The sequence below is a fragment of the Drosophila novamexicana genome, unplaced genomic scaffold, assembly GCF_003285875.2.
Source record: "Drosophila novamexicana strain 15010-1031.04,08,12 unplaced genomic scaffold, DnovRS2.1 tig00004557-arrow-arrow-pilon, whole genome shotgun sequence".
NCBI lineage: Eukaryota > Metazoa > Arthropoda > Insecta > Diptera > Drosophilidae > Drosophila > Drosophila novamexicana.
In genome coordinates, this window is record NW_020825053.1 from 189,701 (window position 1) to 202,927 (window position 13,227).

General features: G+C 39.2%; 1 protein-coding gene across 1 annotated transcript; it reads left to right on the forward strand.

The window, feature by feature from the left end:
- Window positions 1–12,636: 12,636 nt before the first annotated feature.
- On the forward strand, window positions 12,637–13,136 carry LOC115770568. The gene is made up of 2 exons (XM_030715882.1): window positions 12,637–12,893; window positions 12,993–13,136. The coding sequence occupies exons 1-2, from the start codon at window positions 12,640–12,642 to the stop codon at window positions 13,075–13,077; spliced, it is 339 nt and encodes a 112-aa protein (XP_030571742.1). The 5' UTR covers window positions 12,637–12,639; the 3' UTR covers window positions 13,078–13,136.
- The last annotated feature ends 91 nt before the right edge of the window (window positions 13,137–13,227 follow it).

Consider the following 13,227-nt stretch of genomic DNA (forward strand, 5'->3'; position numbering starts at 1 on the left):
AGGGACATTTTCAAAAGGCGGAAAAGTAGCTGTCTTAAGCCAAGCTAATTAAAACACGTGAATTGAGCGCCTTAAGTAATGCCACACTCAGCGACTACAGCAACAACTATAACAATAAAATTGTCGGCACTGCTGCCGGTTGTCATGCTTATTTCTTAATTATTAATTAAGAATGAAAACAAGCAAAAGTAAGCTGCATGCGCGCACTTTCGCTGCACAAAAGTCTAGCGAAATTGCCACAATTTCCTGAGACGCCCGTAGGCATAAGTCGATTTTATACTCTACACTCAGTTACTATGCGCCGCTATTTAGGGAACTGATAGACATTCTTATAAAGCTTTTCTATTAAGATTTATTTTTTTGAAATAGTAGACATTTCAAATATATTATATAAAAATATATTATAAGTACATACATTTTTTTTCATTAAACAAACCTTAAATTATTCCAATAAGCATTTTTTATTATTATATATTATTATATTATACGTTATTGATTAACTACTCAGCTATTTATAAGAAAGGGCATTTCCAGTTTGCAAATTTCTCGGTGTCTTCCTTATTGTTAGCAATTCCACTACTTGGCTGCGTTGTCAAGGCATTTGGATAATAACTGTGTCACTCGTTATATAGCCACAGCCACATAGAGCCTGCACATATGTAGGTGTATGTGCACACATTTTAGCTACATAGTATACCTAGCTATTATCCAGCGTCGTCAACGACAGCCAACGACAACAATGAAGACGGGGAGCTTGATGAGGATGATGAAGTTGTTGATGATGTGGGCAACGCCTGCGAGTCGCATTGTTGCCATAAGTTAATTTGCGTCTCATATATGCATATGTGTCAGGATGCATGTGTGTGTGCGTGCGTGTGTGGTTTTTGCATTAAAACTTGAAAATTTAAATGCCCCAAGTGATACATCTTCAACTGCCGCACAAGTACTTGCAGCTGACTGTCTAGATGCTGTAATTAGCATGCAAATAACTTTGAATATTTTTACACACACACACACATACTCGTACATACACTGAGTTATGAGGTAATTGAAATAAATGCTTATTTAATGGAATACCATAACTATTAATATGCCGGTTGTCAATAATTGAAATGCCGCATGGCCTAATAATTGATTTAGCGTATTTATCACACAAATTAATGTTAATTGTCAACTAATATGCAATGGAATTTATCAGAGCTTGCTCTGTCAAACCGTTGAAAGGCGTCGATGTCATACGTATTTCAAATTTCATAGCTAGCTATAAGTTAAAGTATTCAGTTTCACTGAGCTCTGTTCTTCAAATTGGCCAAGCAATTATGCTGCCCATGATAAATGCGGAAATTAGAAACACCAATTGCTAAATAAAGCTGCCATTCGCACTGTTGGCATGTCTGACACGCCACAGCAACTTGGCATCTGGCATATGTTATAGAAAGTGTTCCCCTTGCCAATCGTCGCTATTATTAACAAATAACGTTGAAAAGCTTCAATCATGCGGCAGTGGTCAATGGGAAGTCTGCACTGTGAAAACTGTTCCCAACAGCAGTTTCTCTTTAAAAACGCCAACCAACTTACTTAAAAAAAGTCCGTAACTAAAATCATTTGGCTGAACTTGGGAATTTACTTTTTAAAACCATCACGCTCCAATCATTCTCATTTCCCAATTTCATATAGTGTTTCACAAATCAATATCTCTGCCATTTCGCTTAAGTTACTATTATAATTGAAATGCTAACTAATATATTTTACTGTAAGTATTCGAGCTATTTTAGTTTTTTTCATGTATTCCAAAAAGCTAAGCACTTCCCTCCAAAAACGTAAAAAAAAGTACTTGTATCTAAGTATTATGTTCTAACATCTTATTTTTCATAGCTACTTCAATTACTCAAATGTCTATTGTGGATTCTACTTTATGTAGAACCACAAAATTGGGCATAATTTCGGAAATTTGATTTTGGGAATGCTCACTGATTATCTGCGCACACAGTGAGTGCAAGAAAGCATGCGCCACTCATTTTCTTTTTCCAATTTTAATTATAAAACTTTTCATTTTGCCGCGCTGCGAATCAGTTTGGTTTGTTGGGTAGTTGGCGTTGGGCTTGGATGGGGTCCTCGCCAGGGGTCTATGCTTGATTACAGGGCGTGCTTATGCGCTGATTGCTTGGCTATGAGTTCCACTTCTTTTCCCTCTCTCTCGCTCTCTCTTTCTGACTCTCTCTATCTACAGACACACATAGCCTGCTGCTGCTACTGACTTTGGCATCATTATTGAGCAATAGCTCTTTACTTTTTGTTTGATTTCGCATTGTTTTGCTTTGTTTTATTTAACAGTGCTCGCATAGTTGTCCTTTTTGTTGTTATTAATTTCGTTTTGGCCAGAACTTTTCTCGCTTGAACCTTTATCATTTGAGCTGAAAACATTTTTGGCAATGTTTTTATTACTTTTTAAATACTTAACGGTAAGGCCACGATTATTTGCGCAATGCCACAAGAAATACTTTTAAACAATCATCATAATGGATTTCATGACTGATTGCGCCAAAGGGTAGCGTTACCTTTTTACCTTTTCAACTCGAACTTATCCGCCAGATCTCTTATCTGTCCCTGGGATGACTGGCATTCTAGCTGCTTATTGATGCGTGCTCTCTAACCCGCTCGCTCTCTTTATTTTGACTTCAATTTGCGAAATTAATTTGAAAAGAGTAATGGCCAGTTTCTCGCTCGCACTCTCTCTTTATATAAATTTCCCTTTCTGTCCTCGCCATGCCTAAAAGTATGCAGATAAAACTTTTATATATCAAAATTCTAAATTTCTAAAATAAGGGCAACCTGACAAAATTTGCATATGTTACTGTAAAATATGCTGAATTTTGTAGTGTGACGGTTTTTTTTTTTTTTGTGACAGCAGACGGACAGTCAGACGGTCCGCTGTGAGCAAGACAGCTGCTTGTGCCAGAAAGAGAGAGATAGCTGCAGCCGTAGCCGACTACGAATTACAATTATGATGACACAAATTGGTTATGTTTTGCGTGTGTGTTTTTGTCTTTCGGCTTTACTGTGTACCCCTCTTCAAAACCATATTCCGACCCTTTCTTTTTTTTTGGGAGGATACTTGGTTTATTTTGGTTTTCTTGGATTTTACCAAGCTACAACCAAAAATGTCAGGCTACCTAGAGACAGGATACAGGACACATGGCCTGTCAGGCTTGTCGTCGTTCTCGTTACTTTTTGGCCATGTTATTTTTTATTTTCCTTGCTTCAAAAAGTTGTATGCAGCCAGAGTCTGCGTCTGCCTGTGCAAGTGTGCATGTTTTTATACTTCGTTCCCACATTGATGAAGGGTGTATTGGTTTGTATTTCCACATCAATGCAATTATATTCGACTCTATTAATTCTAAGGACTCTAGATGTGAACGTTCAGTGTCACAGCTTTTAAATAAAGTTTGCGAATCACAGTTTAAGAGTTAAAGTACGAATATAATTACACTTATATAGAAAGCCTTAAGTTCAGTAGATACAGTTTCTAAGTAAAAAAGTCAAGAAAAGCCATTTTCAAGCTTCAAGCGCTATTTGGAAAAAGTGTATTATGTCGTCGAAATATTCCGATTGCACAGTTCTTTTTTGGCTTGCTTTTAGGGCTGGTCAAAGTAAATAAAAAGCAAAATCGTAAAAAATCATAAAGTATAATGCTAAAATATTTATGCAAAATTGCTAGCTAACCTAGCTAGCTGGCTGGATGCCGGACCAAAATGTGCCCAAAAAGCATAAAACATCAAATTACATACGATATATGTAATAAAAAACAATCCAAGTCATAAAGTTGCTGACATTTCATAACGCGATTCTGTCGGAGGCTCCTCAAGGGTTGTGTAGCATGAGGGGGCTGATTTAATAATATAACTAAGAACAAATTGAAACTGATTTGTAGCAAATTTAAAGCTCAAGGTGACAAGGACACACAAGCTAAATATATGTATATATATTAAGTTTATCAGTCACTTAGCCTGATTCCCGGTAGTAGCTAATAGCTACTGGCAATGGCAACAATGCAGCAGATGTCCTGCGGCCACCGCTGGGGAAAACAATTTAAGGAGCAGCAGCAGCAGGCATACAAACGACTATTACCGCAGCTTCTCCTACCCCGAAAATCTTTCTTTCTGCCCCACGCCCCGCAAACTTTGCACCTGCTGGCCGCAAAACAACAAGAGGAGCAACAACAACAAGCTGTATACATAAATAACATTGTTGCCACTGCAAGAAAACTGTTGGTTGCCCTCACATACGCGGAGGGGGGTTGGGTTGTGGCAACAAATGAAAATTGTTCACGCTGCCAACGCGTGGCTTTTGCCTTTGGCAAGAAAAGTACAAAGAGCGGGCGGCAGCAAAAAAAGAAGACATTAACTTATTAAATTATTGTTTCGACCATAATTTCAACGACACTAAAATTAAAAAACCATTACCCAGCCAAAAGCATTATACGAGTATTTGCTAAAAGGACCAAATGGAGCGAGGCAGCAGCAGCAGCAACAGCCACAACAACAACAATGACCCCCGGCAATGGCTGGGAAAATATATTTCCGCTTAATTTATTAACGATTTTTGTTAGCTATGAGCTTTGCATGTATCTGTGTGGGTGTGTGTGTGTGTGCTTGTGTGTGTGTGTCTGGCACGAAGGCTAAGTGATTTTTTTTTATCTAAGGCGCAGAAGGTGGCTTCTTTTTTTTTACGATTTGCACATAATTATAATTGAAATTGCGACGCGTCGTAGCTGGCGCCAGCCGACATCCGACTTCCTCGACCCTGCATCCTCCAGCCACCCTCTATTCGAGTGCCAATAAATAATAGAATCAAGTCATAAACTGATAAATGATGTGCCAGGACGAGTCGCGTCCTTGCAACTTCCCTGCCACCGCCCAGCAACAGCAGCGTAATAAACAAAGTTAATCATTTAGGATAATTGAAATTTTTACGAGACACTCAAAAGTTATGTATAAAAAGGAAAAGCGCTTTCCTTTTCTTTTCCCGGCCTTGCTCGGCAGGTATCCCTCATTAGCGGCCAAGTCGCGTTGCGATTAGGGTTTGTTGGCCCTGCTAATGTTATTTATTGATACAAACTGTTGATTGAAATTATGTAAAGCAACAAATAAATGATTCCAAACAATGCCGCCAGACGGGGCAATAAACACGACGTGCACACGTGCCACATCAAAGAAGCACAAAAGTGTACTACAAACTGCCTGTCAGCTAAAATGGAGCAAGGCGTTTGCAAAGCTACACTGTACAAAATCATGTTTGAATACCAAATTTGAACATTGGGAAACTTTTTAAATTTTAAAAGAATTTTTAAATTTAGGAACATTTTGAGTTCATACAATTTAAACAAAATGTAACTTTTTTGTAAGCTACAATCATTTATTAAAACATGATTTTTTTTCAATTTAATTTGAACTAATAAATCTTAAATAGAGGTGAGCTTTATCTCGCACCTAAAATTCGCAGTATCACATACAAGATTTCACCTGAATTCAATAACTTTTTTTAATTTGAATATAATAATAGTTTGGAGTGTTTCTTAATATTCGACACAAGTTCAAGTTCTGATTGTTTATGCTTACTTTCTTACTGCAGTTGCTGTCAAAATACATTTAAATTAAATATTAAATTTAAGTGCATCAGAAACACAATACAATGAACCTCACCTCAGCCAGGCTCACAGACAGCTAGGAAGGCGAGCATCTAAGAAAGGTTACCTTCAAAAAGTGTTGACGGCTTAAAAAAAAAGGAAAACGAGCTTTAGCCACCTGGCAATATGTTAAATTAAATGGCGGCGTCAAGCGAAAACAAAAACTTCAGCGCGACTCAAAAAAGGGTGGCACATTGTTTGGTGGGGGAAGACAGCAGCTTTGCACTGGCGCTGGCGCTGGCGACGACATCTCGTAATGCCGCACTCGCAGTTGTCATCCTAAAAGATGACAGTGACGGCAATGTTTTACTCCGGCCTTGTCTGGCTGACGGTTGGGGGGCTTAGGGCTGTGCATATAGGGTTTGGGAAACTACCACACATATAACAACCCTTAGGTATTGGTGTCGATCAAACCAATTTGTGAGCGTGTGTGTTCGTTTGAGTGTGTGTGTCTGCCCAATGCAATTGAGGTCATGTCCATGCGGCATTCATGGTCCCTCGTATTGGTGACAACGTCGTCGATGGCTACGTCAGACGAAGCATTAACTCGACATTTGCTTCAAGCTGCTGCGGCGTCGGAGCGAGGCTGGGGAAAGTGAAATAACCCCTTCCCTGACAGATAGTTGGGTACGAGAGTTGCGACATATTGAAAATCATTGGCAGCGCACTTGCAGACAAACACGCCAAAATAAGTGGGGCGGGCCAGGGGCAGGAGCAGGAACAGGGGCAACGGATATGTATTTAAAGACAAACGGCGTTGGCATCAATTTTTATTTGCCAATGTGTGTGTGTATGTGTGGACACGAAGAAATTTTTATTACATTGAAAATTTGCATAAAATATTTAAGCCAAATGGTCGGTCGACTCTGTGGGTTGGCATGTGAAAAACGGTTGAATGGCTTTCTTATAGAGGTTCGGGCCTAGCCTAGTGGCTGCGTACGATGTGATCGGCTTGGCAGAACTGACAGCCTTAGGCTAGGCGAAAACGACAGCTCCTAGTATGCCTGGAATGGGCTTGAACTCGATTCAGAAACATGGAAGTGGAGACCACTTTTCCAAGTGTGTTTTCTTTGCATCTGATATTCAAAATATATTGGAGGCTAACGCACGGGCAAAATATATGCGTCGGTGACGTCAAATATACTTTAAAGCATAGGCTAGATTGCTTTTTTTTTTATTTTTGGGGCAGTCAGCGAAAGGTGAGCTTAACTTAATACTGGCTACTTTCATTTACATATATGCCGCCTCAAGCTCAAAGCCCGTGCTGAATTCTTGAATTGTTGTTTCATTTGTTTAAACCTATTTTTTTATGTTAAGCAAATATGAGCAATATACCTATTGAACAATTAGAGTGTTTTTATACCCTGAACCCATTAATAATGGGTATAAGGGTATATTGTATTTGTGCAAAATCCAAATGTAGGTAACAGACAGAAGGAAGCATATCCGACCCCATAAAGTATATATATTCTTGATCAGCATCAATAGCCGAGTCGATCTAGCCATGTCCGTCTGTCTGTCCGTTCGTCCGTCCGTATGTATGAACGCAAGGATCTCAGAACCTATAAGAGCTAGAGACTTGACATTTTAGATGAAGGTGCTCCCAGTGCCTGCGCAGATCGATTTTGTTTCCGATAATCGATAACTTACTCCGTTTCCGAGCAATCGATAAAAATCGATATCGATATCGATATCCTGTTTTTTGGGCAATTTTGGTAAATAATAAGAGCTAGAGTCACCAAACTTGACATATAGCTTCTAAAATAGAATATATATATATATATATATATATATAGATTCTTGCTCAGCAGCAGTCGATCTAGTCGATCTCCTAGTGCCCGCGCAGTACGAGTTTTCTCCAATAACCGATGACTTTCCCCGTTTGCAAGCAATCGATAAGAATCGATATCGTAATCCTATTTTGCTTAGCGAATCTCTTGGGTCACCAAATTTGAAATATAGCATCTACAATAGTAATTACAGAATAAGTGTCTTACATTTTATGGCTACCGTACATCCCTTTGGGGCAGGACATTTCGTAAGATGAGTAAGCGAATGCGTAGCGCGAACTGCATTTGGGGTTTTGCAAAAAGAAGGTACAGGGTATCCCCTTTCTCCCGACTCTTATTTGTTTTTATATGTTTCTTTATTTTCTTTCATATTGGTTATTTCTTTCAAGTTGTTTATTTCTTTCTCTCTCTCACTCATTCTCTCGCTATCTTGCTTTTGCTCTCTCTCTCTCTAGCATTTGTAATTCTTCTTCGCATCGCATTCCTGAGCGTTTTACTGTCTGCAAGGTAACAGCAAAAGGGGTTGAGCGTTTCTTTTACAAAATATTAAGAACCATACTTCACTACTTCTCCGCTCTGTTTTCTATTGTATATGTCGCGTCCGTAAGCGTTTCACGAGCACTAGCTCGGACTCTTCAACAGTCTTGGCTTTAAACGCAGTCGCCTAAACAGCGAATTGCACCACCCCATGAGCTGCTCACTACGGGTGTTGTAGCGGCATGTTTTTAGCGATGGAGAGGATGGACCAGCTGCCTGATTTGATATCCTTGCCGCATTAGCCAACAACTGGCGGCCTACTTTGGCGAGCGCAGCCGACACAGTCACCGAGATAAATGTACGCCCAATGCTGATGTGCATGCAAATGTACATTTTTGGGCGATTTTCAAGCGCTCGACTTTGGCGCTTGGGCCTGGCAGACAGATGTCAAGACAGCAGACGACTTCTTGTGTACTCGTTTATGTAAGGGTGTGCTTGTGTGTCTGTGTGGGTGTGCTTGTGTGTAGTTGTTTGTAGCCATAGCATATGTGGCTACCCATTCAAATGCGAGCAACAACATGGGAGCATTACAGGCACTACAGCAGCAAAGATGTGGCAGAAGACGAGCGAAAATAAATGAAAGTTTATGTTATAAAATGCCAAAGTGTGGCACACAATCTATTGGCAAAAAGGCGAGCAAAACAGCAGCCACAGCAACAACTTCAATAGCAAAACTGTTGAGGGCAGAAAGAACAAAAAAAGAAAGTAGACTAACGTCAGATTATCGAGAACTAAATACTCTTGCAGGCATTTAGCTGTTATGATACACCTGATCATTCCTATGTTGTGGCCTCCTTGTTGTCAATATAATTAATTTCTTGGTGAATTTGTCTAGAATATCTGCAAAAACAAAAAGTTGTTCCTACAAAAATTCAATAGTTCCTATGGCAACTAAACAATAAAGTGGTCTGTTGGAGAAAAGTTTCAGCCAAAAATGTAAGAGCAACATATAAAAAGCATTAAATTCTTGCATGCAAAGTTATAGTGTACAGTAGAAAACATTTTAAAATTAAATTAATACTGCGATATAAATATATATAATTTACAGGTCGAACTTAAATAGATAAAATAAGTAAAATATCATATACCATATATCAATTAAGCTGTTTACACTTATAGAACTTTATACAGTGTATGACGGACTATGCACCTTTTAATGCGTTACACAATTTGTAACAAAAAGGTAATATCCAAGCAAAAGGGTATCAAAAGTGAATGGAAGAAAGAGTAGGCCAACGGCAGGCGTTATCGTTGTTGTAGTTGTTGCCAACAGGCATAAAATAGCGCATATAAGATAAAGGAAATATGCAGGCCTGTGTGTGCGTGTGTTAGCAGAAGTCAACATATGGCGTTAAAGATGAGAACGTGCAGCGAATCCTTGAAGTTTCCTTTGTATATTTTGCAGCTTTTTTCACACCCTCAGCGTTTTGTCTAATTTAACAGCTAGCCCCGCCTTTAAGCGGTGCACATAGACATTAGTTTGGCAACAGGCTGGCGCATTTAATTTTCCTACCAACTGTTACCTAAACTCCCTACGCACAGCAACCCAACCACTCAACCCCACAAAAACTTATTTTGCAGTTGCCACAAATATTTGCCTGGCATTGCAAATAGAACTGAGATTCGATTACAAGCCGTACTGACGTCGACTAATAAAAAATTAATTGATGTGTTCAGTAGTCGATACAAACATTTTATGGCACTTTATTGCACAGCGGTAAATAACAATATTTTTATATCTGCCTCTCACACACTGAACCTGGCCGAAAAATATGCAAAGCAGAAAAGGAGTCAAGAGGCTGGCAAAAAAAATTTTAAATAAAATCCAAAAAGGCGAATAACGAATAAGTTGCTGTAGTGTCAACAGCCTGGCAAATCCGAAACGATCAAAAGTTAAAATTCGAAGACGAATAATATTGAAAATTGAATGAAATGCAACCGAGAAAGTTTCCCAGAAACAGGAGTAAGTGAATAAGTATGCTATTTACTTTTATTACATATTGGTTGACTATCAAGGCAACAGCCAATGGAATTTATTGAGGGCGTAGCTGTATACCCTGTATCCTGTACCCTGTATACCCTCTATCGAAATATATAACTGATTTTGTAAAAATTCGGGGCTAACATCAAGCCAAGCCAAGCCTCTAAAGATAAAGTATTGGTAAACGGCTAAGAATTGAAAATAGCAAAAGTGGATTGCTTTTAAGGATATACACATGAATTCATATGTTTGCAGGGTAGCCTTTAGTCTTAATCACGCAAGCAGCTCATTCTTACTGCTTCACAAAAGATTTTCATTTCGTTATTGCTATTTGGTATTTAAATGGAATTTTAAATGCATTTCTCTGCAGCTAACGATAGCTTTCTCTCTTTGTGTGTGTGCGTTGTGCGTGCACGTGTGTATACGTATGTTTGCCACCTTGCCCCTTGCAGCCTGATGTCACCTTCATATAATAAACGTAGCTAGAAGCCAACAGATTTCAGCAGACAGCAAAAACAATCAATTGACTTGGAAAAGATACGAATGGGTGGATGGGGTGTCAAGTCAGGCGAATGGTTTTGTCATTTGCAGAGATTCACATACATTTTTACAGTGGTGAGTGCTTCTCTATGCGATTCCCAGGGCGAGAGTTGTTAATTATTTAATATTTAATATAACAACGAGACAATACCCAAGATACTTATTGTACAATAAAAAAAATTAAACAACTAAGAGGTTCTAGTCGGGAGCTCCCGACTAGGGGATACCCTGAACCCTCTTCTTCCAACATCAAATATATATATATAGATATTCTATTTTGGAAGCTATATGTCAAGTTTGGTGACTCTAGCTCTTATTATTTACCAAAATTGCCCAAAAAAACAGGATATAGATATAGATTTCTATCGATTGCTTGCAAACGGAGCAAGTTATCGATTATCGGAAACAAACTCAATCTGCGAGGAAACTAGGAGCATCTACATCTAAAATTTCAAGTCTGTAGCTCTTATAGGTTCTGCGATCCTTGCGTTCATTCATAAGGACGGACGGAAAGACTGAAGGACATGGCTAGATCAACTCGAGTATTGATGCTGATCAAGAATGTATATACTTGATGGGGTCGGATATGCTTCCTTCTGCCTGTTACCTACATTTGGATTTTGCACAAATACAATATACCCTTATACATATTTTTAATAGGTTCAGGGTATAAAAAACTCCACTTATAAGAAACTGTAATGAGAACGATCTGATGTTCTACTCTGGAAATCCAAATCTAACATCAGTGCTGTCTATTCTTAATAATACTATATATTTCCATACAAGTTATTTAAACCCCTTAGCTAATGTAAGATCATTTGATTTATAAAATACTTTGAGTCTAACATTACGAAAACTTCGGTTGAGCTACACAAAGTTGATGTGAGAAAATTTGATGGCACCAAATCACAGTTGTTTGTTGTTTGACCAGAAAGTGTTAACACACAAATTTGCTTGATAATATAAGTTAACCGCAACATGACTTCTAAATGTTGCAACAAATACGTTCGCTCTACGGAATGAATTCGATGATTCCTTTGCTGATGTTTTGAGTATAAGTAATAATGCCATTTCGTTTGATACAAGAATACTAGATATTGAAGAGGTTTTACTTGCTCTTTATGTCACATGTCGTGATCTTGAAAATTGTGTACCCCTATATTAAATTATACATTATACCCAATTAAACACCCGAAGGGCTTTAAGTAGTACTGTGGAACAACTGCTCTGTGTGATTCTCGTTATTGCGTCTCGTTGAGGCAGACAATAGGCCTGCTGCAAAAGTGCGTACGTTTTGAAGACAAATTCGAATCCGTGCCAAAAATATGATAATAAACGAATTTTCGCTTTTAACAACAAAAGCCGGCCAAAAACCCAGTCACACCGGGCTCCAGTGTAGACAAACTGCGTGGAACCACATGCAATTTTGTGTGGACGTCTGTTGCAGGCACAATTGGTGGCATGTGGCAAGGTTCTGAGGCGTGCTGCAGCCGGGGCGCAGACCAATTGCCACAGAGAGCGGCGCAGCACGGCGGGCAGAGGTGTTGGCCACATGGAAACCGGGCAGGCGCTGCTATTTGTATTTTGTTACAGGACATGTCATTGGACATGGCTCCAATCCCCATGGAGAGAGGGAGGGCGGTATATAAATGAGGAAAACGAGCTGTCTGCAGGAAGGAGAATAATATTGAAAATTGTCTATGCGAAAAATTCATAACTGCACATTTGGGTTTCGGGTTTTAGCCAGGACCAGCATTAGTCCTTGCTTCAGGCCCAAACACAGAAAACGTTTTTGCTCTCTCCATAGGCAGCAATTCCGACAGAAAATTATTGAATTTCTGGTTCTTTTGCAACGGCAAAAATAGTCAAATTTTCAACTCAATTGTAATATGGTTATGAACCAGTTAACTAGCAATTGATATGGCGAATATCCGCCTAGTTGTTGTCGAGCGTATTGGTATTGTGTATAAACTTCGATTCGACTCAATTAGTATTGCATGCCATTGGCATCGCAGAGAGTTAAGCAAATCTTATCAGCTAAACGACTGGCCAGTTGTCTTGGCATTTTCAGTTTTCAGTCTTTGTCTGCACACAGGCAGCTCAACATGTCAGCGTGGGCAGTCTCCAATACAAACCTCTATGACGCCACGCCGAATGCCGGTGGCGCCACAGGACCCAGACATCGGCGGCTGCTGCGCCTGGCCTGGCAGACGCTCGCTGCCAGATGCCAGCAGCTGGGGGATTTTCTGAGGCGGGAGACGAATAAGCCGCTGCCCAAAGAGCTGCGCCGATCGTTGCGACTGAATAAATCGGCTAAACGGAAGGGCTATCAGCATTACGAGAGCGAGGCAGATAGACGGTAAGTGTATTGGCCAACAAAAAAGTTAGATAAGCCAATAGATTTTGTTTACCTGAAGGTGTGTAAATATTATATATATATTAAAATATTTTATTTTAGACGCATCAAGGACTATTTGAATGAGCCCATTAATATATCGATTCGAGTGGGACCTGCCTATGAATATAGGCCTTCGAGTTATTAGCCAAATAAGACGTAATTAGCCTTAAACTATAGAAATATTAGATAATTACATTAACTTTAAATTATAGTTGCCTTCGTATTTGTTAAATACTTTGAAAGTTTCAATTTGAGCATTTTAGACTGCATTCAAACCATTTAAAACTTTTAAAGC